Here is a 26,810-nt window from a genome sequence, read left to right as displayed (position 1 = left end):
TTTTGAAAAGAAAATGCTGTATGTTGTGTTTCATTTGGGATCCTTCATTTCATATTTCACTTTTCTCTTCATAGTCTCTCATATGTAGCCCTTCGTTGGACATAGCTTCCATTATTCCGTTTCTGGAGCCACTCTCGGAAGACACTGTTGCTGGCCTCAGTGTTCATGTTCTATGTCATACACGGTTACGAGAGTATGAACAGTGCATAGACACCTTGCTTGAGAAATGTCCAGAGGCAGTCATTGCGTATGCTAATCAGGAACTGAAGGATGATCACTGGGTATGTATTTCAGATTGTGCTTCTAGCCTTGACCAGTGGCAATAAGATTTGGTAATTTTGTTGGGTTATCTGCAGAATGAGGACTGTTTATGTTAGTTTAGCTTCATAAGGCTGTGTGGCTGAAGAACATGTATGTTTAATGGTAGATATTTTGAATACTTGTAGATGCTATTAAAATGCATGAGGATGATATATCTAATCTCTAAAGAGTTCTTTTCAGATAAGATTATTGAGTACTTGAAGGTGTGGAGTCATAATGTGTGGCGGGGGGGAATTCCGTCTCTATATTTGGTCTATATTTGGCTCTATATGTAAGTTTCTATATTTGGCTCTATATGTTAGTTTCAGCTTTAGCATTTGACTTTTTTCCCCTTCTTGTCAACCAAGATAAAAAGAGGACATATCCACATTTTTCCTTGAAAATAAGTGTGTACATGTGTACCTCAAGTTACAGGCCTGCCTTTTAAGTTTCATCAGGAACCTGCTGCTGATAAAATTCTTGTTATAATAGAGGTGATTCCTTGACCAACGGATATCATTTTTCTGTGTAATCTCTCCTGCATAGCCTCCTTACTCTTATTAGAAGTCTGAGGATAAGATGCACCAAACTAAAATGTATTTATTTTTCTATAAGATAGATTCTTTGGTGGAAAAAGCTACTGCCTGAACTCTGTCATAGAGTCAAGTGTGGTGGAGAGAGATACCACCTTCACCTGTCATTGTTAAAAGGTAATATTCCCTTTTTTGGATGACTGAATTTTACTTGCAATTTTAAATTGGACAAGTTCTTAATTTCTCTAGTGTTGTTTGATTGCCGCCATGATGTCAGGTGAGGGCACAGGAGTCATCTGGAGTGTTGCCCTCACACTTGATTCTCATTCAGCATCTCTAGTCATGGCGCTGATAGCCTTAGACGTTAACATTTCCAGACTCTTAGCAGATTGTTGTAATGGAAATGTATAATTCCAATATTTAATTAAAAAATATGGAAGTTTAGACCACTCTAGGTTTTTAATTTACTTCATGTAGAAAATTAAGTTTAGTAAAAATAATTATAAGTATTGAAGAACAGTGAGTTCTTTAAGGATTTAAATCTTGAACATGTAAATTACAGTTTTCTGCAGCTTAGTAAATATCTCAGTTTTTATTATTCAGAGACTACCATTTATCAGTCTTGACATATGTTTTTTCTTTTTCTGTCCTATCATGTGTTACTAGTTAACACATGGGTTTTGGCAAAGGGTAGGGTTACTTTGGGGGTCAGTCACTTGCTCTTCAGTTCTCTTCTATCTTCACAGATCGGCAATGTTATTACCTAGTCAGAAGACTCTTCATCCTTCCTTTTATAGTATGCATGCTGTATGTGTTTACTGGTTAGAGTTCTCTAGAAGAACAGACTGATAGACTATGTGGGGTGCGTGTGCGTGTGAACTTATTAGAATGGCTTACAGGCTGTGGTTTGACTGTTTCAACAATATCAGTCTCATGACAGAATATCCAGGAATCTAGTAGTTGTTCAGCCCAGGAGGTTGAATGTCTCAGCTGGTCTTTAATAAACACTGAAATCCCAAATAGGTAGATTCTAATACCAGTGAAGGGATGAATTTGCCAGCAAGAACCAGGGCAAGCAGGCAAAAGCTCCTTTTTCATCCATTGTATAGGCTGCCAGGAGAAGGTGTGGCCTAAATTTAGGGTGAGTCCTTTTGATCTTAAGAGATCTGGATTTAAGGTGGGTCTTCAACCTCAAATGGTCCAGTTAACAAAAAATCCCTTCACAGGTGTGTCCCACTGCTTGGGTTTATAGTTAATTACAGATGTTGTCAAGTTGATAGCCAAGAAGAGTTATCACAGTGTGTATGTGGAGATCAGAGGACAACTTTTGGGGGCTAGTTCTCTCCTTCTACCCTGTGGGTCCTAGGGATCAAACTCAGGTCTACAGACTTGGCAACCGGTGCCTTAATCCACTGAGCCATCTCAAGAGACAACTTCATCCTTTCTTATTTTTCTGCTGTGGTGTTATTACTCGAACTTAGTGCATTGCTTTGGAAAGTTATGTGTGTTGGGAAGAGTCCCTCCCCATCCCATTAGCAATATCAGTCAGCGTCTTTGACTACTACCTATATCCTTATCACCCAAGTTATGACAAACCCAGATGTTGCCAGCTGTCACCTGAGCACAGAATTGTACTAATGCAGAGTTATTGAAATGAGAGAGAACATGTAGCCATTTAAGGAAACATTTGTTACTGGCTTTGAAATAATGACCTATTTTTAAATTTACTTTTATTTACATGTTTTAAGTATGAGTGTTTTGTCTGCATTTCTGTGTGTGTATCACGTGTTCTGCCCTCAGACACCAGAAAATGGACATCAGATTTTCTGGAACTGGAGTTACAGACAGCTGTGAGCCATCATGTGGGTGCTGTGATCCAAACCCAAGGTCCTCTACAAGTTGAGCCAATACTTTTAACCAGCCTACTACTTTTATTTTGTAAAAATCTAATATTGTAATATATTCTGAAAATAAGGTTTTAAAATTATTTAAAGTCCTGTCAGTGGAATTAACTAACATTTAGTGAATATATTTTAGACATGCTGGAGGATTTTAAGTTCAGATTTACTTCTGACTATATCGTTCTTAGATAACTCGTTGATTTCAGTAGCTGGTGAGTAGAATAAAGAAAACCATTTAAATTTCTTTTGTAGATAGGGATGTCTGTGGTGTGCACACGTATGTATGAGGTTGGGCACCCATGTATATGTAGATGTCTGCAGAACTCCAGTGTTAACATCATTGTCTTCCGTCATTACTTTCCACCCTACTGATTGAGGCAATGTCTCCATCTGGTGCTTGCTGTTCTGACGAAAACGCTGGCTAGCCAACTTGCTCTGGGAAACCTGTCTCCTGCTCAAACACTGGCGTTCCCGGGGGGGCTGCCAAGCCCACCTGGAGTTTTATGTGGATTCTGTGGCTCTCAGTCACCGTGCTTGCGTGGCAAGTTCACTTCCCACTGAACCACATCTCCAGCCCAGATTTTATATTTTATTTATTTGCTAGTTTGATTGTTTCTTTATTGTGTGTGTACATATGTATGCATGTGCCATGTTGTACATGTGGAGGTTAGAAAGCAACTTTGGAGTTGGTCCTGCCCTTCCACCTTTTTGTGGTTCTGGGGAATGAACTCAGGTCATTTGTGTGGTGCACACTTTACCTGCTGAGACAGCTAATTGCACTCTCTAACCGCTACTTTAATCTTGTCTTACTTCAGTTTCCCCAATGGAACCTGTCATACCCGTCAGTATATGCTCTTTGGTATGAGGCGTGGATTAAATAAATAAAAACATTACTCTTCATTCAGGAAGAGCCAAATGAGAGGTTAAGAAGAGCTTTTAAATTACTGTACACACTTAAGGCCTTGATCTTATTCATATAGTTATAATTTATATTAGGGCCTCACTGGTAGGAGAAGAGAATTGAACAGTGGTGATATTTTTATTGACTCTGTAACAGCTCAGTACTTATCCTAAGTATAAGTTATTGTATCTAGGCTACTACTTACAGGCTCCACATTTAGGTAAGTAACATGTTTCATAGGAAAATATTAATAATTTATGGTTTTTATATGAGTTTTTCTACTAGTTCATGGTTGCTGTTTATTAAGATCATCTTACATGTAGAGAAGTATTCATTGTAAATCCCACAGGAACTCTGGAAGCTAGCAAGTTGAGTACCAGGATTTTAAGTTATGTGTAGTGTTGTGTGTGTTTGTGTATGTCTGTGTGTGTGTGTATGTGGGTCTGCATGTGGGTACATGTATATTCATGTAGGTAACTTTGAAGATCCAAGGTTTCAACCTAGAAATAGAATTACTTTAGGTTGTAATTCATCTGATATGAGCTCTGGCAACCAAACTAAGGTCCTCTGGAAGAGCAGCAAGTGTTCTTAGCCACAGATCCGTATTCCAGCCCCTGAGTCACATTCTTAAAGTCACTTAGCATTTCGGTTGAAGAATATCCATCTCTTCTCAGATATATCTGATTGCAAAGCTAAAAGTCCTTCCCATATGTCACTGTTGTGGTGTTGTTTAATGTCCTAGTTACAGGGCAGACCATCACAGTATGTAAAGGGTGATTTAGATTGACAGATGTCCAAGAAGGTTTTACAATAGTCCTGTAAATGGAATCACACAGGAGATGATCCTGAAGTATGAATAGACACGGAAGAAAAGAATGTTTGTTCTTAGGACAATATGATCTTGAAGACATTCTTATTATTTATCTACCTATTTTTATAGAGTGAATGAGGGCGTGTGTGTCTGTGTAGACAGGACAAAGGTCAGTTTTGGTCATCATATCTTAAGCGTCATTAGCTTTGTTTTTGAGACAGCATCTCACTGGGGCTAGTCACATGGAACCTGTGGCTAACTAAACAAACAGGCTGGGCTGGCTGCACAGGGAGCTCCAGGGATCTATCTGACTTTGCCTTCCCAGATCTTGTATTAAGGCATGCTACAGTGCCTGGCTTTCTCTTACATGGGTACCAGGGATTGAGTACAGGTTTCCAAGCTTGTGCAGGAAGCACTACACCAACTGAGCTGTCTCCCTCAACTCTCTGAGGGCATTGTCAGTAGGGTAGGGCAGCACTAAGAAATAGTAGAAACATAAAATTACGTAATTATGTTCTTTAAAATGTTCAGCAACACCCCCACCCCTGCCACTGCCTTGTGCTCTTTCATTGGTGCTGAGGATTGAATCCAGGAAATTGTACATACTAGGCAAGGGTTCTGTTGCTGAATGTATCCTCAATCCATTAAATTCCTAAATATTGAAAATGTTTGTTAGAGCACTTTACTTTGTAGAAGAAAATGTGTATGGTCATCACAAAACATTTGTGAACATTAATAACATGAAAATCTCATTATAGAGAGGAACTTATAGGAAGATGTTTTCTAGTAATTAATGGTATTCCTGTCCTAGCAAACAATCTTTATATACTAACTGCAGTTCTAAAATCAAGGCAGCATGATATTATGTTTTATTTGCAAATGGTAGAAATCAACTGAAAGATAATGTAGTAATCTACCAGTGAATTAGTAACTCAAATTCCAGGGGCTACATGCAAAATAAATGTTGAAGGGCTTTAGAAGGGATAAGTTAAATATGAACTAATTCTATCATCTTACTTTTATAATTTTTTTTGTTACTTGAAGGAATTTCATATTATTAAGAACAAATTGGACTTTTTAGCTTTATCTCATGCATCATTCTTCTCCACAAACAGAAACCTTGTCGGTTGTCGCTGTGGGACTGGACCTGAGAGATTTCGTGAATGTTCTCCCAGGAGACGGGGTGGCAGCGTTTTTCCTGCCGTACCTCCTTTTCTGCAGCCGGAAGAAATCACTAACTTGATGTTATCCTTTGCCGCACACTGGCATAAGTGACTGCACTGTAAGTGTCCTGCGGCAGATAACCTCAAAGGGCTTGTGTTGATATGTATTGTAGCTGCTTTAAGGGTGCCTACTTTAACATGTAATTGTAGCTGTTAGCTTAATCTATAACCTGAACCCATTTACTTGTCTAGAATGTAAAAGACTTCAAAATGTAAGATCTCTTCACATGTGTTTCCTTTTGGTTCTTATTTTTTTACTCTTTATTCTGTATAAGCCTGGAACTATGAACCTTGTGCTGACCTCAATCTATGTAAACCTCCCAAGCCTTATAGGTGTGAAGGGCCATGAATGTAATTTCAAAACTAGACACAGGCGTCTGTTGTGAGAAATATGGACTTAGTGCTGAAATATGGACAATCATGTCCATTCCAGGGTCACTGGAAGGAAATACATCACAGATATGCTCAAATGCCCCTCTTGCTCATCAAACAGTATCTTGATTGTTATAGATTTTTCTTCAGGGTTACTATTTTGTATTTTTATGTAAGTGAGAAAGATGTAATGTTTCACTCCAGTCAAAGGCTATATACTTGGCTTTTGAACTACTTTTGAAACTCATGATGTCCTCTCAGAATTAGATAAATGGACTCTTGTCTAGCTGTTAACATGACTTGTTTAGTTCACATATTTTCAGCCAAAACCTTGTTTCTATTCTTTATGTATATACACTACTATTCTTTCAACCCATAGTATACGAGAAAATAAAAAGTTATCATGATGTTCATACCTGCCTTTTTAGTAACTTCCTTGTTTGTTTGTTTGGTTGATTTGGTTTGTTCTGAAGGTGTATTTTGTATGTGTATATTTGTAGGCCTGAGTGTATGTTGGTGAGTCATGTGCAGGTCCTCACAGAGGCCAGCAAAGGAGCTGCCTGATGTGGGCACCGGAATCTGGGGCTGTTTCAAGAGCAGCTAGTACTCTTAGCTGTTGAGCCAGTTTTCTGCCCTTTTAGTAACTTGTTGCAGATTGTAGTGTCCAAGTCCAGCACATTGTCAGAACCCATGAACTCAGTAAGGCTCCGTAAAATGTCTATTTGACAGTGTCTTATGGAACCCTGATTTGAAGTTCTCTTATTGGCATTTTAAAATTTACTACTTTATTATCTGCATTTTATTTTTTCAAAATTTAACATTATTGGTTTCTGACTTTCTCTGTTTTCAGATAGCATCCTTTGACTGTTTTTCAGAGTTTTACAAAATGCATCTTAGTGTCTTCATTTTCCTTCTTTTCTGTACCCCCTTACCCCATGGTTTGTTAGAGGACTAGATGAGAAGTGTTGGAGACAGTTTAGTAAACTTTATAGTGAGCCTGTGAGACAGCCAAGGACAGCATCTGGTCATACGGTTTCGTTTATTTGTTACTTCACAGAATCCTTTCAATGCAGGTATGAGTGGACTTTGTAAAGGGATTCTGTTACCCAGCAAACAAACACATGTCATGAGACAGTCTGTTGATCTGTTCATCTGGATTATTACCAGTTTGCTCACAAATGAGCAGTTGTGTGCCTTTGATTTTCTTGAAATGTTTGCAATGACTCATTGTTCTTGTTTTCTACTTGTCAATTTATTTCTTTCAGCCAGAATTAGTCTATATAGAAAAAGAAATTGTAAGATGATTACTTAAAACAGTATATTTTAAATGGTTAAAAAGTCTGTACGTGGGTGTTTTTCATGTATTCTGTTTTTTTAAATACTAGTTACTTTGATTAATTCTTAATTCATTTATCGTTCATATGTTTAGAAAAATCTCCCATTTTAGTACTGCTTTAATTAAAGTAAATGTATTTTCTTCTTTGCAAAAGATCTCAATCATAAAGGAGAAAAATAATAATTGTACTGAAGAAGATCTTGACAGATAGCACATTTCCCAGAGCTCAAAGCTCAGCACTAATAGGCACAGTAGGATGCAGAGCTTCCTAGTAGAAGGGATGAACACATCCAGGGCCTCAGTGTGTAGCCTGAGCCTGACAGGGAGTCGCAGAGTGACCACACATGGAAGCCTACAAGGTGACGACTGTTCTGTATTACAAAATGTCACTGAGGGGATTGGACCTGGATTTGGTTCCCTGTACCCACATGCTGGCTCACAACCATCTGTAACTCCAGTTCCAGGGGATTTGGTGCCTTTTTAGGACTGTATGGGGACCAGGTACATACTTGGTACACTGGTATATTTCAGGCAAAAGATCCATGCATGTACAGTTAAATTTAAAACAAAAAGAAGTTAAAGACTAATGTGAGAAGCTGTCCTTCAGGATCTTTGTATGAGCTGGGATTTTTCTTTTTGTGTCTAAAATAGAATATGAAGGGATGGTTGTTGAGATCTGAAAAAGAGCTATAGCTTCTAATCATTTAAAGAAATTCTTGGCAATGATGATGGTTACACATAAGAAGATATTTATGAAATACAGATACACATATTTGCACACAGACATGTTCAAGTGCAGTACAAAGGAGAGCGGAAGGGAGATGAGAGAAAAGGTGGCAAAGGTAACTTTATAAGTATGGAAGGAAGGTTTCTGGGAGCTCTTTGTTCTCCTTCTGTACCCTTTTTTATGAGTCTTAAATTATGTCCAAAAACTGTTTCAAAAATTCTACTTTGTCAAATGAATGGATTTAGATATTCACCAGAGTATTGTAATAGATTTGACTATTTAGCTAGAATTGTGGGTGTGTATAGTTTGATTTTGAGGAATTTACAACTAAGCCAGCTTTCCCACTATAGTTTGTATCCTAAAGATTATTTGACAGTAGTTATAGTCCAATAAAAGTGCTTTTTACACTTCACACTCAAAGGAGGTTTTTATGTGTTTCCTCCAATAGGGAAAAAGTATCAAATTGACAATGGTAGTTTAACCACTATTTGTAATTAATATTTTTTCCTTCAGACAGTTGTCACCTAATGCATAATGTCACAAGGCTTCAATTCATTTCTACATGCTTTCGTATGTGTAATGAAAGGCAGCAATGTTTTGAGATACTGAGTTGATGTGATTTCCCCACAGCTTTATCTAACTTATTTAAAGATTTAGACTTATAAGCGTGACTCCCTATTTTTCTACTTTTTTCCTGCTATTCTTTCAGTCCTATATGTTTTCTTGTCAAAATCAACTTATGTTTTCCATGTTCTTTATTCTCATTGGTTATTTGCTTTATAATCCCTCTACTGTTGTAAAAGCACCTTTCTTCTTAAACAGACATTGCCTCTCCCTTTCCCCAGGTTTGTTAGATGCAGAAGTTTCCAGTGTTTTTATGTGCAGGACCAGCCTGTTGCAATATTTCCTGGGTGCTAAACATTTGCACACATAGATTCTCAAGTGTTCCTTCCTCTCTCATTCTTCCTCCTCTTCTTCGTCCTCTTCCTCCCTTTTCCTCCCTCTCCTTCCCTCCCTACCTTTCTTTCTCTGGTATGGATATATTGCTGTGTGTATATCTGTATCCATTTGTGTGCCTTGTATCCACGGAGACCAGGAGAGAGCATTAGATTCCCTAGAACTGGACTTACAGTGCACATCTGGAGTCACAGAGGGTTGGGAGAGATTAGATGCTGGGAACCAAACCCTGATCTTCTGGAAAAGCAGCCAGTGTTCTTAACTGCTGAGCCATCTCACTAGCCTTGCAAGGTTGTTTATTTAGAGCAAGGTTCTCAACCTCGTAACAGTGCAAGCCATTAATATAATTCCTCATGTTGTAACCTCCAACCATAAATTAATTTTTGTTACTTCACAACTTTAATTTTGCTACGACTATTAATCATAATAGACATATCTGTGTTTTCAGATGCACAGGATCTTTGGACCCCAAAAGGGGTTGCAACACACAGGTAGAGAGCCATTTAAAGAGACTGTTTCTCATTTTCTTTCTTAGCCTTGTTGACTTTTTACTTTGGTCAAGTTATTGGTATTAAATTCATCAGCTTATTTGTGTTTTGAGTCTTAGGTAGAGTTGTGTGTTACCAGTAACTACTCTAGTGAAAGTAGTTTTGTTTTGTTTTTGGGTTTTTTTTTGTTTATTTGTTCTTGTTTTTTCAAAAAGATGGTGTAAGAGCAAAGATGAAAACTTTATTTATGATAAGGTGTAATCTTGAGTGACTTTGAGATTTGTAGTACTTGGATTGACAACACAGCTCACTAATAATAGTCTTACCTAACATTGACAAAAACATGGAGTCTGTCCCTAGGACCACAGCATGCTCACACATACGCACACATATGGCGTACACATGAACATGTACACATGCAAACACATGCACACTCACAAACATATACACAACACATGCACACACATACATTTATGTTTACATATGCATACACCCACATAAATACACACACACACAAACACACACACACACACACACACACACACACACGTGTTGAGGTAAATAATTAATATCGACCACTGGTCAAACCGACTGACTAAGCGTGGCTCTGCCTAGCTCAGCGGCCGTGTTTCTCAGCCAGAGGCCACGTGCGCACAGCAGCTAGAACCGGCTCTCCAGAAACACCAGCCCTGCCACCCACGAGACGCCAGCGTGGGAGATGGCTCTGGCAGTCTCCCACACTGTCTCTGTAAGGCTGGGCATTGCCCAGATCATCCACCACCCACAAGGGCCCAGTAGGAAAATGAGACTCTACTGCTTAAATTATCCAAAAGCTTATATGTTTGGTAATGATCAGTAACAAGATGCCCACACAGTCAGAAGTGTAACCCAATACTCAACCTAGATATACCAATTACCTTTGACTGCTACAGACACGTGAACATCTGCTTCCATGTTCCTTCCTCTCTCTCTCTCTCTCTCTCTCTCTCTCTCTCTCTCCCCCCCTTCCCTAGCTCCTCCTCTTCCTTCTCCTCCTCTCCTACTTCCTCTTCCTCTTCTTACTCCTCCCACCTTAGCTCCTCCTACACACACTTGCCTATTCCATTTATTTTTAAGGAAGAAGCATATTCTACATGTAGCTTCCTCCAGGTAGATGTGCCATTTCTAATTCCAATAATTCTCAACTCAAAAGACCTACTAAAGCCTGTTAACTATAGTACTGGAATTTCCCTCTTTGTACATTTTGTTGTTGGTTTGTATCTACAAAAAAGATGAAGTTTCCTGTGCTCTATGTATGTGCACATGGGTGTGTGTGTGTATGGATCTGAGTATACTTACACATGTAAGAGCTGAAGAATAAATATTCCTAATTTTAAGTGTTTTTCAATTCCTTGATAAACAACTCTTCTCTGCCGTCACAAAAAGAACTGTTCTGGATGATGACTGAAGTTGTACTGGGTTGATTGAGGCTTCTCTCAAGTGGGAGCTGCTCCAGGGAAAATGTTAATGTTTCCTCTTAAGAGAGAAGTAAAATTCTAAATGTTCATGTGTAAGTCATGTTTGGCTTTTTTGTTAAAAATCTAATGTGATTGTTTTCTTACAGCAGTTTTGCATGTGGTCACACTGTCAAGTTTGTGTCCATTTGTACACTTTGACTCAATACCATTCTAGCTGTCAGCCAGTCAATGATATCCCACTGGCCTAGCAGTGAAACATTCCTACTTAGAGGTAGAGAAGGAAGTCACCAGGACAGCCAGAGCACAGTGCCTTATACTGGGAGATGTCTTTAAGCAAAGCATTCATAATGTATATCTAGAGATACTACCTGATATTCATTCACCTTGATAAATTTACCTTGTTCTACCGGTAAAACAGTGTAGGTAGTTGTCATCCCAGCATGGACATGGTCAGTCACGTGGCAGTGGAGTAACCAGATTCCAGGTGTTTGGGGAAACATCTCTAGGGTTTGGTATGTTCCAGGGAAAAGGTCAAAGACATCAGAACTGTGTATTCCCCTGTGCTTTATTAGAAAGATGACAAAATATGAGAGTTTATTTAATAGCCTTTAATTAGCTAGCTCAAAATATTAGAGAAAGAAATTAAAAAATTAAATTTAAAAAATGAATTTCTCCATATTTTATGTTCTGAAATATGTAGTCCTCATCTAAAGCCTCAGAACTCTAAGACATCAAGGAAAATGTGAAGAAAGGAATTTATTAGTCCGAACCATGCGCAGTGAATGCCACAGTTCGGGCTTACCTTTGTCAGAGACTTGATCTACACAGAGCAAGCACTCTGTGGCCTGACTTCAACTTTCACTCGTGCTTCTGTTTATAGACTTACCTTGTTCGTGAAACTGTAAGGCACAGAAAGGGCAAAGGTAGCCGAAGGGGAGGCTGGTAGACAACTTAAATGATACTAACATAGTCTCAAATATGTTGCTGGAATATTTCAGTGGAAATAATATTGAAAGCCCATTAATGATATATGTATAGAAGACAGTACAGATTATAAAATGGATATTCTTCAGTATGCCTGGTTTTTTGTTGTTGTTGTTGTTGTTGTTGTTGTTTGTTTTTATTTGGTTGCTTGTGCATTTTAAAAACAGAAAAAAAATGCATCTTCAAGAGGACGGTTGGTTTCCCAAGATAAAGGGTAGTAGAATTGTATTCTTGGGTGTCAGTTGCTTGACACCTAAGTGTTAATTCACCTTGCACAATTTAAGAGGGAATTTAGAATGGACATGCCATAGTGAAGTCTGGGTTCTCGTCTCTGCCGCCTCACCCTTGTGGGAACACTTCTGCCTTCTCTGTCAGCCATTCCATTTAGAATGTGTGAGCAGAACTACAAGAGACAGAAAAACCTGCAAGTGTAAGGACGAGCCCACATTGTGAGGAGGCTGATGTGTCAGTGGAGATGGCATGCTGGGCCAGTTTCTCATGTTCACAGGGATCTCTATGGAAATGTGTTGTTGGCTTGAATTGAGCATGTTGAGCAGTGGAGGAGTGAACGCTGTGGGCGGCTCTTACCTTGTACTGGAAGCTGTGGCCATGGAAGTGTACCGTGTGCAGATCTATTTCATTGCCCATTCCCATCACATACCAGATGACTTCATCGTTCACGTGCATTGTAAGGCCTTGTAGGTTTCCGAACATTTTCCCATTAATAGCTGAGGGGAATGCAATATACTTCAGAGTAATCTTAACCCATAACAGTAACAGGAAATATTACTAGGTTAACACGGCAGAGCTTACTTTACTATGGATGGGGAAAACAGTTCAAGTTCAACAGTATCATTGCTACTTTTCAAGTTACTTTATATGAAGAGCCTTAATCCTAATTATGGATTTACTTCAAAAGGAATGAGGGCTTGGAGTTGGGAGAAAAATTAGTAAAGATTTTAAACATAGTCCATTTTGGTTTTGAACAGAATTTTATATCACGATATTTTTAAATAAAATACGATTTTCTTATTGAAACATGATTTTCTTTGAAAGAAGAAAAGAGTAAAAAAAGGAAGGTAGCTTAAAATAGTGTCTCATACCATGCATTTTATTGCTTTCTATGAATTCCTCGTTGTCTTTGTTTACTTTCTCAGGGTGTTCAGAGTATATTTCGATGTTATCATCTAAGTACCAAGATTCATTCTCATCAAATACTAAAAACAAAAGGAAAAACTCCACTTTCTTTTTAGGATTGAATACTTTCACATAAGATTTCCGACAAACAATCAATGGGCCTATTAGCCCACTATAGAGATCCTGAAAACAAGCAGAAACTACAGTTATCCTGGAAGTGCTGGACAAGATTTCAGAGACCTGGGACCTTATCCACAATCCTAGCCACTTTGGAGGGACTGATTTCAGTGGGATACCTAGTCCAAAGGGAAGCCACCACTTTAGTATCTTTATACTTGATGTGGTTAAATTGAAATAGTGACGAATAGTAGGTAGGTTCTGTGGGTGATGTGGAACTTAGATATGTGAAGAGGCCAAAAATTGGCCTAACTGATGAGCTATCTAAATGAACAGTGTTGGTTATTTATTTCATAAACTCATGAACTCATTGTGATGAGCCAAGTATTATGTTGTTATTATGCATCTGTGGCTGAATGAAACAAAGCCTTTCACTGTAGGAGCTCATATAGGAATAGAAGAAATGTGTAGAAGCCAAGGGAATTGTCCATTGGCGTGGAGAAATGGAGCGCTAATGAGTACCCATGTGAAAGACAGCCTAAGTATCAGTAATAACAAATTGCGTTTTGGATCATCCTTAGGCTATAGCATACTAATAAAATTCAGGTTGTGTCATATGTAGTTTCTGAGACATTGGCCAGGGGATGGCAGCAAAGCCAAATTTTAGTCCAGTCTTAATGGTCAAACGAAGGAAGACTTGGGGGTGGCAGGGGAGTCTGTAAGCCTGGGAGGCAGCAGTTGAAACAGATTCTAAGAACTGACAGGTGACAGGGGAGAGGAGTGGGCTGAGCAATTGTAGGGTCAAATTGTCTGGGTAAGAAAAGTGGTTCCAAGTTTTTGCTTGAGTGAACTGGTAGGACTGGTACTTGTCCTGCTGTTTGTTTGTTTAATTAATTTATTTGTTTCCTTTATATCCCAATCACAGCTCCTCCAACCTCACCCTTCCCTCATTCAACCTCTCCCCCATCCCTCCTCCCCTTCTCCCTGGCATATCAAGTCACTGCAGGACTAGGCCTCTCCCACTGAGGCCAGACAAAAGCGGCTCAGCTAGGGGAGCAGGATCCACAGACCGGCAACAGATTCAGGGACACCCCCCCCCAACCCCCAATTTTGGAACCTGCATGAAGATCAACCTATACGTCTGCTACCAAAGAGCAAGCATGGGCTGGGCCTAGTCTCTCTTGCAAATATGTAGCAGATGTGCTGCTGGTTTTTTACAACAGGAAGTGAAGGAGGTGGAGAAGACCCTTGTAGAAGGGTCCCTACATCTGGAAATTTCTGGTGTAGCTGTCCAGCAGGCAGCTGCATTGACAGCTCAGACACTGGGAGAGATTCTGATCAAGATTTAGTTCTACAGAAGAGTGTGGTGGCCATTGGGTGTTTTTGTCTTTACAATATTTTATTTAGCAATACCCACAGTTCTTGATAGCTGTTGGGTTTACATTTGCATTTAATATTTTTTCATATCAAAAGAAACATAAAATGCATTGTTTTAAAATTCTTATTAGGTGCTATCAATAATCAGCAGGTATGAGATAATTATAACTTTATATTTAAAAGCAAACAAACCAAAAGTATAAACTGAACTAGGTTAGAGAGCAATTTATATTCCTGGGATTTTGACAGATTGGAGCACAGGAAAACTCTGGTAACTGTATCTGCTTTCAATTGTCTATCTGGAGCATCTTACAAAACAGATGGCTTAAAGTTTACCTTAACTCGATCCACCGTTGAGTAATAAGCCCATGGAATACAAGCTGAATCCTCTGTTCCAGCACCTGATCTTTCTGGAATTTGCCATATATAAGTGCGAACTTCACCTAAATTAACAGAGTTACATGTCTGGTTATATTCAGTTAGGATCTGACACACATAATGTGTTTTATATGTATATACATTTTATATGTACATACAATGCATATGTATATATTAAGCCTTCATAACTAGTGATTCAGAAAGTAAAGATGTCAAGGTTGTTATTAAAAAGTAATAGTACTCAAAATTCTTCCAGGAACTTAATTTTTTAACTTTATACTGAGTGTATGTGCACATGTGCCACAGCATGTGAAAGTAGAACTCTATCCTCCAACCGTATGGGTTCTAGAGATGGAACTTGAGTAATCAGGCTTGGCAGTAAGCACCTTTACCTGCTGAACAACTTCTATGATTTGAGAGTTTCTAAGATACACTAAGGTATTTTCATGTCTTTGCATGTATACTATGAATTAATCAGTTCTTATTCACTTGCTGGACTACAAAGCCAAAGGGTAGTCATTTTCATGTCATGGTTTGAAGAAACTGCATAGATCCATCTTTTCTTACTCTGCCACAGAACTTCCTGAATATCTGTCCACAGACCTTTCAGCTACATTCATGCACCTGTCCAGACTGCCCTCTGCCTGATTTGTTTACATAGACCTTACCATTTCCTGCACATATAACACTATCAGATCAGCACTCTGAAGTCTGAAATCCTATACTAGGGAATGGAGCAAGAATTGAGGTCTGGTTTTAAGGAATGTATAGGCTTTTCCCCTGTCTTCAAACTATCACTTTTAGTTCCAATTTTTCATTCTTTGTCTAAGCAGAAAATTTCATTAAGAGCATATAATGTAAATTTTAAACATATAATGTAAATGTGAGACCAACCATCTCCTGCTGACCGCATTTATTTCTACAAATTACTCTTCCAGCCTGCTCTGTTACCAGGGATTGAGTCCCAAAGCCTTAGATTCATCCTTGACACCTCCTTCCTTGACTCCAGTGCCCAATTCCCAGCAGGCCCTTTGGTATCACTTTAAAGTAGCATTGTAGTATCGTGACCTCTTACCCTTTCATCTGGTTCAGGACCATGGCAAATCTTGTTCATTCTAATTCTGGGAATTTTTTTTCCCACCAGGATTTACCTAATTGACTCTTAATGTTGCTATTTCTCCCTTATAGTCACTCATGAGTGGGCCAAAAAAGCTTCTTAAAATCCTTAATCAGATAAATCTCCTTTAACTCAAATCCTTAGGTGAGTGTATAGTATAATACCTTAAATCCTAAGCATAGCCCCCAGGTCCTTTCTCTGTTCAGCTCCCTTCTCTCCCTGTTTCCCATCTGCTAACACTCTGTTCCCCTCTTCACTGCTCTTATCTCTGGGTTCCTTACTATTTCTATGAGACATGAAGCCTCTCACTTTGAGGCCTGAAATACTATCCCACAGTTACCTGAGCTGCACCTCCGTATCACTTAAGTGTCTTCACCCATATCAGGCTCTACTGATGGGCCTATCTAACATATACCATTGTTACTCTCTTACTCGGAAGAGTCTTTTCACAGCTTTGTTAACAACTCAATATTATCTATGTTCATCTTTCTTAGAGGATCAAGAGGGAAGTTTTACTTTATCTTTCTTTAAATTATATAAGTAATTCTATGGAGCACTCTTGTTTGATATATTTAGGTAAGTTTTAAAAACTTTTTTCTGTCAAGCCATTTTATTTTTTATTTTGATGTGTATCACATATCTCAGTTTTTTATCTCAGTTAAACATCTGTTGTGCTCCTGGGACGTGCCAGATACAAATACCCAGGGTTTAAAATTCTATACTGCAGACATTGTCTGAGAGGCTGATATGTGAACATTTTACCCTGTGGTGCGGAAGATGTCACCTCAAATATGTTCTAGTTGAGTGTTCTAATTTAGTCTTCCATGTCTGTAAATGTCTAGTACCTTCATGTTTGTTTTATAGCTGTTCGGCAAATTGTTTTGGTACAACCGTGTGTGTGTATGTGTGTGTGTGTGTGTGTATGTGTGAGAGAGAGATGTGTGATCAAGCATCCACACAGAGCTGTTCCCTGTATCGTTTGTGCTGTGCTCACCTTCCTTTCCTCATTTGGAAAGACTGTTCTTTACAACAGCTAGCATTTGTGGAGTGGTATCTGTGTGATACATCCCTCTCTGCCCAGTACCTGGTAACGCTGGAACAACTGTGGGACTCTCTGTTTTCACCCCATGGGCATGTATTGAATATGGCCTGGTTGCCATATTTTTAAAGACAACTTTAACTTTATCTCCAACATCTGCATGAATTGGTGGACCTGGTAAAAATGAAATGGAAGGGCAGCTTAGTAGACTGGAATTTCTGTCAGTGATCAAGGCAAAAAATCACATAACTTTTCAGTGTGCAAGATGGAGTACTCTCCCTTTTTTGCCCATGGTTTTGTGCTTTTACAGTCCATTACGGTCTTATTTCTGGTCCCAGAAGATGTGCATAAGAACACTAGAGATGGCTTCTCTAAATCTGAAGACCATAGTGTATCTCTTATCTAAAGTTCCAGAGGATGATGAGCCTAAAATCCCCAGAGGGTCAGACGTCTAACAGGGAGAGCTGGTGGCAGGCCAGGAGTTGCTTTGCATAGCTTACTCTCAGGACTCAGTGTTTGGACTTAAGCTGAGCATGAAGTTACCAAAGGATTGTGCTGTCAAGGTTGAAGCCGGCCCTTCAGCTTCTGCTCTACAGATACCTGGAGCTTTACCTGTGTACTTCTGTTATCCTCAACAGTGCCAATAGCACTAGAGCAGTGTTTTTCAACCTAGGATGTCAAATGACCCTTTCACAGGGGTCACCTAAGACCATCAGAAAACACAGATATTATGATTTATAACAGTATCAAAATTATAGTTTTGAAGTAGCAAAGAAAATGATTTTATGGTTGGCGGTCACCACAAAGGGTTGCAGCATTAGGAAGGTTGAGAACCACTGATCTAGAGGATCTTACCAGGGAAATTCTGATCCTGCGGAACCATTGAAGGTTTAAGAGTGCAGTACCTCATGGGTTTCAGATTACACATTCTGCCTTAATGTGGCTCCTGAAAACCTGAAGGTAACTTTCCCCTGATCCCGTGTAAGGAAACCCATTGTCTCATCCCCATATATATTTTTTTCTTGTAACTGATTACATTTTAATTTTTCAAGTAAAAGAGACGCTTCTTTTGGTGGGGGTTAGTGGAATAAAAAGGAGAATTTGGCTCAGGTATTTATTCAGAGGTATTTTCTAGGAACTTCACCAAAACTATAGGCATCAAGTATAAATAATTGTATCAGTCTATGGCATAATGGAATAATACATTATTCCTGACAGAAATAAGTGATATAATCTGTATTCTTTAGCAAACACAAACTTCGCGCTCCCTCTCTCTCTCTCTCTCTCTCTCTCTCTCTCTCTCTCTCTCTTATAAATTGAATGAGGGTTTTGGGGGTTTTTTGTTTGTTTTTGTTTGTTTTTGTTTTTTGTTTTGGTTTGAATAGCTTTGATATATGAACCTGGAAAATGCAGCCTATATCTATGATGCTGCGGGCAGCTCCTGGCACTAACATAAGGCTACCAAGATAGGGCTGTCACCTTACCGAGGATGCCCAAGTGTTCATCTTCAGCTCTTCTCTTCACCTGTTCTCTGAATGTGCTGTCAGTAAACTCACGATACACAACCTTTTTGTACTTCGATCCTATGAAAAACTCTTCCTTATCCAGAAATGCATTTGAAACACTAGAAATGAAGAACCAGTGTAGGTTAGTATTTGTTTTCATGAAAGAAGAGAAATTAAGTTTTGAGTAAAAATTCTTGTGAATAATTATACTCATTAAAAATTATTTTCCACCCCAGTGAGAAAAAAAAGATTTTAAAATAGTGAGGTGTGCTATAAAGAGGCCTGTCCAGTGTGCTGCTGCTTCAGTCCTGGCCCTGCCTCTTGTCTAGCTGAGCTGATACACTGATCCTTACTATCTGGAGAAAGGAGTTCTTGTGCCCCTAAAGAGAGGCATGGATCAAATCATCTCATCCTGGTTTCCCACTCAATCAGAATTAATGCAGTATTTTCAGTCAATAAGAACTGAAGTGGCACATTTAAAAAAAAGTTTTAGTTAACTAAATGATTTCTTTTAACCACTTTATTCAAGCATAGAAACAGCCTTTTAGCCCTGTCTCTCTCAGACCACACTTAGCACTGAAATCAAACTATGAAGCTAGCCAGTGTCAGCCAGGGCACCCTGAGTCTCCCTGCCCCACTGCTCACACTAGTTCCTCAGATCATGTTCACATGATGTCACATAATGAAAATGGCGTGCTAGAGGAGGCACGCCTGGGGGGAAGGGGGCCACTTAGAGCATCAGGTGATGCCACATGGTACTGAGATGAATGTTTCTAATGTTCCTGAGGCCATTTTTTTGACTTGGATTTATTCTTTCTGATTTTTTAAATACTTTTTTTTTTAACAGTGTTTGTATCCTTAATGGCTTTGAATGTAGCTTTGATTAAGATCTTAGTAGAAAAAAACTGCTAAGTATTTAAGAAGCACACAGCAGATCTAAGGCTATAGAGTGACTGATTATTATACTAGCAATGAAACCAGGAGGATGAAGTAAGCCACACTGTAGCTGTTCTCAGTTTGGAGGAGTTTGAAGGTGAGAGGCAGTCCACCAGCAAGGCTCTGGGAATCTGAGACTGGAAAGTTACTTTTGCTCTTGCAAATGATGTAGCTCCTTTTCCCAGTCCCTGCTTGGTGAATAATCCCATTCCACCTCTACTGCTGCAACATAGTAGGTCCTTTCTCCCAGGTAGACAGTGAAATCTTCAAACTTCTGCTTGCACTGGTCCACAGTGTATTTTTGCTTCATGCCACCTGTGTAGTGATCTGTTGTAAGACACTCAACATCAAAAGTCCCTGGAGTGGCAAAACAGGAAACTTGTCACATTTTTGCTCAGTATTTTTATTTCCCAAACTTTCTGAGCATGAATTATTACCTCCGATCATCAGACTTTCCATACCTTTGATCCTGACTCACCCACTGCTCACTCTCCTCCAGACACAGAAGTCTCTTTACTGTCCTAAGAACCAGCAAAGGGTGTATCTGTCTGAGGACATCTGTTAGTCTCCCTGCCTGAACTTCACAGATGAGTGCAAAGCTCATGCTTAAGACTATCTCTCACTCTTACCCATCACCCCCTTCTCCTTAGTTTTACTCATGGACTTACAGTTACCTGATCTTGAGTAGCACACAGTGAATCAAGTAAGGCTATAAACAGGTTAGTATATTTTCATAATCTGATTAACATTCTTCCCTCCTTGTTTCAAGTTGAGTTAATCATGGAGAGCCAGGCCCACAGATGTGTCTGATTGTGCTTGGCTACAATTTTAGTATAGAATTCCCAATTGTAAGCCATCAACAAGCCAACCCCACATCAAAGCTGTAGAGGCAATATGAAAGTTACATTAGAGCACATGCAGGAGTTGTTTCTTCTAGCCTGCTTTTCCCATCTTTAAAGGACCTTAACTGAAAGGGGATCATCTCTTGAGAGTCTGCTGTTTCAAAGAAGAAAATCTCAATCTCTCTCTCTCTCTCTCTCCCTCTCTCTCTCTCTCTCTCTCTCTCTCTCTCTCTCTCTCTCTCTCTTGCTCTCTCTCTCTCTCCCTTTATCTCTTTCTTCCTCTCTCTCTCTCTCTCTCTCTCTCTCTCTCTCTCTCTCTCTCTCTCTCTCCCCCATTTTCTCTTTCTCTCTCTCCTCCTTTTCCCCGCTCTGTCTCTGTCTTTATACCATCTTACTCCACCCATGTATTGGAACTAGGTTCACCTGATGTCTGCTTGAACATCAGTGGCCCAGTAACCCTCTTAAGAGAATTGGGAGGCTTTGAAAGTTTATCACTCAGTATGCTATTTTATAGAGATTTCAACCAAAACTACATATATTTACCATCTTGGCAAATTTTATTTCAATGTGATACAAACTAACATCATTTGAAAGGAGGGATGCTCAGTTGAGAAAATGCCTCTATAAGACCTATAAGATATTCTCTTAATTAGTGATTGATGGGAGAGGGCCCAGCATCTTGTAGGTGGTTCCATCCCTGGGCTGCTGGGCCTGGGTTCTATAAGAAAACAGGCCGAACAAGCTATGAGGAGCAAACCAGTAAGCAGCACCCCTTCATGTCCCCTGCATCAGCTCCTGCCCTGTTGGAGGTCAGTTCTCTCCCAACTTCCTTCAGCGATAAACAGTGATACAGAAGCTGGAGCCAAATAAACTCTTTCCTCCTCAAGTTTCTTAGGTCATGATTGTTCCTCAATAGTAATCATAATTGAGGCAGTGACCTATAAGAGAAATATACCTTCTGTGTCAGGCTTCATCAGAAGAGTGAGACTTTTATGAGGAAATAGGTTTGCAGTGTCTCTTCTTTCTCCTTTGGACAGATAAGTATTTCCTGAAAAGTATATCCCATGCACATCTGCCTCATTTCCAGCGCTGAACAAATACCACACACTGGATTCTCCTAGACACATATTGAGGCCAGGCTGATTGCCATACATGAATCCATTCATGGCTGCAAATGTTGGAGGAGGGGGAGGAGAAAAAGGTTTGAAGATAGCATATCCTGTTAAATAAGATGTTGTCATGACTTCCTCATGTAAGGACACATTTATGTTTCTCCATTGTGTATATGTCAGAAATGCCTCTGCTGACCCCAGAGCAGCCTGGCTACAGGGAGCAGATCTGAGTTCACATAGCATGGACTTCTGTGTCTCTACCACTCTGGGGATTTCAGTGTTTTCAGCTGGAATTGAATTCCAGGATGTTTTTCTCATTTCTATCAAAGGTCATGTTTGTGAGCAACTGTATCAGGGAATAACACCTGCTTACACTGGGTGTCACACATTATCAGGGAATAACACCTGCTTACCCTGGGTATCACACATTTTCAGGGAATAACACCTGCTTATCCTGGGTGTCACACATTGGCCGTGTGTTTGTTGTTTCACATGCAAAAGTCCCTGACTCATCGGAAATAAATAGGAAAAATCGTGTGTAGGAAAGTTTCTCTCACTGCTTATCCCAAAAGATGATATTGTAGAATTTAAAGTGAGGATTATGGATAGTGTGACTAAAATTATTGCAGCTTAAAAAAATTAGTGTGTACTGCAACTTTACAATTTTTACTTCTACCAACTACAATACTGACTATAGCTAAAGCATAATAAATCTGATGCTCATTCTCATTTAAATAAAATGGCTGGCGGCTTCCCTGGATTTTAATAATTTTAAAAGTTGTAACATGGTTCTGATGAGCAATCAAGTGTAAAAATCAGGATGGCACAGAGTTCGTATTTTTGGATCATTGAAAAATAAGAGGAACCTGTCATTACTGGGCTACAAATGAGAAAAGCGCCTAACCCGCTATTCTCCAATAGAGTATGCCATCAGAACCAGGTAAAGGATTTGTTAAGTACACATTCCTGGGACTTATTCCAGTGTTTATAATTCAGCAACTCAAAAGTGAGTTCAAGAATTTGCAACTCAAACAAGCTCTTGGGTAAAACAGGCTGTTGATCTAGGGACCACACTTTAAAGACACATTCAGGGGCCAACAAAAAAGCTCAATTGATAAAGGCACTTGATGGTCAGCCTACCAGCCTCAAGTAAACCCTGAAACCCAAATGCTGGAGAGAGAAAAGTGACTTGTGCAGGTTGTCCTACGACAACCTCCACAGGCACTGTACCACATACTAGCTCTCTCTCTGTTCTTCTGTTTCTCCTTTCCATTTCCACTCTCCTCTGAATAAATAATTTTTTTAAAAAGATACATTGGATATGCCTGAGTTTGAGGCCATACTGGTCTACAGAGCCAGTTTCAGGAAAGTCAAGGCTACATAAAAAAAAATCCTGTCTCAAAAAACCCAATAAGTAAATGAATGGATAGATGGATGACACATTCATCAAATTAGCATGTATGCTATATCTGGTTATTCCATAGGGAGATTCTTTTTGCTTGTTTTGTTGTTTGTTTACTTTTTATAACCAAAGATATTGCCATCAGAGTTCTAGTAAGTGTTTGCTGTATGTAATGAATATAAGGTAATGCTGACAGATGCTGTTCACTGGGGTTTAACTGATACCATTATCTATGCAACACTAAAGTGGCCTGGGCAGGTGAAGGAGACGCATCACTCACAGTGCATCTTATTAGACTCCTGAAAGTCTTCGTCTTCCTTATCCACCTGGTCAGGTGCAGTTGTGAACATCCTAATATTATCATCCAAGAGTAAACTCTCATTCTCATCAAATACTGTGGCAAACAAGTAGAACTCCTTGTCTACATCTTTCTGCAAATAAAAATAGCATGAGATGAAGATAGAAAAGTAATGCAAAAGATTTCTATGTACAATACTCTGTATAAACCATTTCAAGAAGTGTGAACAGAGGTTTCAGTTCCCCATTAAACTTGGCCAATGATATATTCCATTTGGTCACCCAAATTTTCACTGGTGTCTCTTGAGGATTTATGGTTTACTAAGGTAACTTTCTTCCTTCATGTCAATATTGCTCATACAAATTGAACTACTAAGTTATTCAATTGTACATGTTATAGTTTAGATTTGAAATATCTCGAAAGTCATCTGTTAAAGGATTGGTTCCTAGCTGGTGGCTATTGGGTCGTAATGGAGACTTTATGTTAGGCCGACATGAAGGGACAAGGTCATTTAGATTGTACTCTTGAATATGGTAGAATCTGTCCTCCTCTCTCTGTCTCCCTTGATGTCCCATCTCCCCGCCCCTCTCTCCCTTCCTCTTGTAGACTCCTTGGCTATCTATCATGAGGATGAAAAGCTTTCTTCTAACATATGCATGTCTGGTTCACTACAACCCAAATTGAATGGAACTAGCTGACTGTGACTGAACCCTCTAAAACCAAGAGCCAAAATAGACTCCCATCCTTTAAGTTATTTGTTTTGGATATTTTGTTGCAGAGATAAAAAACTAATGTGGTAATATCTATGTCCTAGAATCAGGAAAGATGCCCTCCACATTCATGAAAGAATTCCAGTAAGAATTCCTATAGGCCACACAGATCATCTTCAGTGAGGAAATGGCATGCCAAGGAGCTAGAAGATGGACCCATACACCCTTCAGGCAGGTTAAAACAAAATAAACAAAAAGTAGAAATACACCGGGCGGTGGTGGCGCACGCCTTTAATCCCAGCACTTAGGAGGCAGAGGCAGGCGGATTTCTGAGTTTGAGGCCAGCCTGGTCTACAGAGTGAGTTCCAGGGGCTATACAGAGAAACCCTGTCTTGAAAAACAAACAAACAAACAAACAAACAAGTAGAAATACTATCTAGTTTAGAAAATAGTCCAATCATTCAGAAGACAATCAGTCCGTGGAACCAAAGTGAATGAGCTCTCAGGGAAGAGAATCCTAAAGCCTTGTTTCTCTTTCTCTTATGATTCATTCAAGTGGAACATGACTGTCAAAGTGAAAGCAGCTAACTAATATGTAGAGTTGACAGATCCTTCACAGAATTCCATCAGTGATGAGGGTTGCCTAGTTTGAGTTTCTTGATGATTTAGATACACTTAAGTTACTCGTGTTCCTGTAAGTAACTTTAGTAAAGTCACCAGTTCACTGACCTAGACTTGGGTAGGATCACTTCTTTGGGCTATTGATGGAGTGTCTGGGGCTGAACAGATACTTTTTCTCATCTCCATGGGAAAGTTCCTACTACTTGCCTCAAATGTGATTGCCCTGCCCACCCCCTTCCTGGTTCTTATTTTTGTTTTTTGAGACAGGTTTACAAGTTCCTCTGTGTAGCCCTGACTGTCCTGGAACTCTGATCTATAGATCAGACTGGCCTCAAACTTACAGAGATCCACTTGGTTCTGCACCTAAGTGCTGAGATTAAAGGTGAGTGCTTCTGCTCCTGGCTAAATGTGGTGCTCTTGTCTCAAGCACTAGGGCTCAGGGCATGTGTCTCCAGGCCCAGTTTAGAAGACCCTATCTGTATAATTTTGCTTTTTTTTTTTTTTTTTTTTTTTGTTTAGGTAGCTGGTGATAGTCTTGAGCTCTTTTTCTCGTTGGACTTCCCAGATGCTGAGACTAGAGGCATACAGATCACATGACAGGATCCCTTATCTCCAGAGATACATAATAAAATACTTATGTAGATTTAAAAATGATGGGATTGTGGTGGCGAGTCAAAAGGTTATTTTTTATTGCTAATTTTATCACAAAACCGTATGCATTCCATATACAATGCAATTTCTAATCCACTTGAGATATTTCTATGAGAAAAATAAATGTATAATACTTTTAAAAACTGTATGATCTTACTATGAAGACCAGAGTGTTTTCACATTTTTGATCCTCCTGCCTTACCATACATAGTGTTGGGATTTCAAGTGTACATCACTATGCTCAACCATAATATAAATCTTATAAATTGGAGAAAATTTTAAAATAATACAAAAATCGTTGGTGACTAAAGCCTAGAATTATTCTTATAGTACAATATAAAGCAGATTAGGTGTCATTTTCCCTCTCCCCTGCCTGGGCTTACCTGTCTCCCATCTGCACGTAAGCTGCCTTTCTTGCATATTTTCATTGGCCCAATAAGTCCAGTAAATATATCTTTGGTGGGGTCAACGCCAGAGTAATACATCTTAGATAGGCACACAGGATCTGCATAAGTGGGTCCCATTGTGGGGGGCACAGTCCATTCATACGTAAAGGTTTCTTTGGGAGCCACATGGGAAGCTGCTTGAGGAGAAGGATATAAGAATAGTCACAGCAGATAGTTACATATGTGCTTTCAAATGTGACTACAGAGTCACAGAATGGGTTAGGTTTAATAATACACCTCTAAGTTCCTTGGTTCTAATTAAAGCAGAATCCTCCCCCGTCCCCTTGTGCTACTTGTCACATTTGTCATACTGGTGTGATAAACTCAAGAAGCCCCAAATGTGTACCTAAGATTGATCTCCCTCTTTGTGTTCAGATATGGAATATGTCTATTTTCTTTCAAGCAGAGCTAATGTTGAAGGTAAATACCATCGCCTCTATCCTTCTGTCAGGTGCAGCAGTGCCTGGCAATTGTGGGTAATCAGTTCACTTTCTGTAGACCAAACTGGACAGAAAGTAATAGTAGAATTGAAAGGAACTTAGCCTGTGATCCTTTGCGAATTATCTAGATTCACCTGAAAGCGAAGCCAGAGAGCTTTGATAACCAGCCTACAGTCATGCTGCAGTTGGTAGCAAAATTAGGAGCTTTCATTGATATGTTTCAATGAAATTATTTGAATATATTCTCATTGTTGGATATTTTGTATCACTGAAATCATATTAATAAATGTATATAATGGTAAGAGCAAACATCACAAAACTATAATGCCAGTATATTTATACAGTATAAACTCAACCATATTTAATATATGTTGTATATACACAGATGAAAGCAGAAAGATTAAATACACATACTTATATGTATATGAAATTATGGGTTTCTAATAGTTTTGATTATAGCTTTCTGTATTTTTCAAATATCCTAAAATGAGCCTCTAACCTTAACATTGCAGGACCTTAAAAAAATTCACCTAATAGTATTTCAGAAATGTATAATTGATACAGCTTAATTCTCATTAGGGTTGTCAGTAGTTATCCAATTAAGACACAACAAAATTCTGTAAACTACTTGGAAAGGATAGGAAAGAGTTTTACTTTCTGTTTGTATTATTCCTAAAAGTAATATGGGCAAC

General features: G+C 39.1%; 2 protein-coding genes across 6 annotated transcripts in view; one reads left to right on the top strand and one right to left on the bottom strand.

Annotated features, from left to right (window-relative positions):
• Positions 1-6,454, top strand: part of Hps3 (HPS3 biogenesis of lysosomal organelles complex 2 subunit 1) — a 47,058-nt gene extending 40,604 nt beyond the window's left edge. The window contains exons 15-17 of one of the 2 annotated variants that reach the window (XR_003710776.1): positions 75-281; positions 916-1,010; positions 5,562-5,671. Coding sequence is in view for 1 of the 2 variants with exons in the window: in XM_028762866.1 (XP_028618699.1) it covers positions 75-281; positions 920-1,010; positions 5,562-5,689 (426 nt within the window). In the remaining variant the exon portion in view is untranslated. Of the gene's footprint in view, positions 1-74; positions 282-915; positions 1,011-5,561 lie in introns of both variants that reach the window. The other variant, XM_028762866.1, reaches the window with a different exon arrangement.
• The window catches only part of Cp (ceruloplasmin), a 50,602-nt gene that overhangs the window by 9,837 nt on the left and 13,955 nt on the right, over positions 1-26,810 (bottom strand). For 2 of the 4 annotated variants that reach the window (XR_003710756.1, XM_028762851.1), the window contains exons 9-18: positions 25,616-25,812; positions 23,233-23,383; positions 21,394-21,606; positions 19,746-19,953; positions 18,640-18,779; positions 17,201-17,329; positions 14,958-15,064; positions 13,094-13,310; positions 12,579-12,718; positions 11,404-11,569 (exon numbers count right to left, since the gene is read on the bottom strand). Coding sequence is in view for 3 of the 4 variants with exons in the window: in XM_028762851.1 (XP_028618684.1) it covers positions 11,404-11,569; positions 12,579-12,718; positions 13,094-13,310; positions 14,958-15,064; positions 17,201-17,329; positions 18,640-18,779; positions 19,746-19,953; positions 21,394-21,606; positions 23,233-23,383; positions 25,616-25,812 (1,668 nt within the window). In the remaining variant the exon portion in view is untranslated. Of the gene's footprint in view, positions 1-7,061; positions 7,318-11,389; positions 11,570-12,578; positions 12,719-13,093; positions 13,311-14,957; positions 15,065-17,200; positions 17,330-18,639; positions 18,780-19,745; positions 19,954-21,393; positions 21,607-23,232; positions 23,384-25,615; positions 25,813-26,810 lie in introns of those variants that run through there. The other 2 variants (XM_028762852.1, XM_028762857.1) reach the window with 2 other exon arrangements.

Source organism: Grammomys surdaster, unplaced genomic scaffold, assembly GCF_004785775.1.
Source record: "Grammomys surdaster isolate TR1022 unplaced genomic scaffold, NIH_TR_1.0 62, whole genome shotgun sequence".
Classification (NCBI taxonomy): domain Eukaryota; kingdom Metazoa; phylum Chordata; class Mammalia; order Rodentia; family Muridae; genus Grammomys; species Grammomys surdaster.
This window is presented reverse-complemented; position numbering and strand designations above follow the sequence as displayed.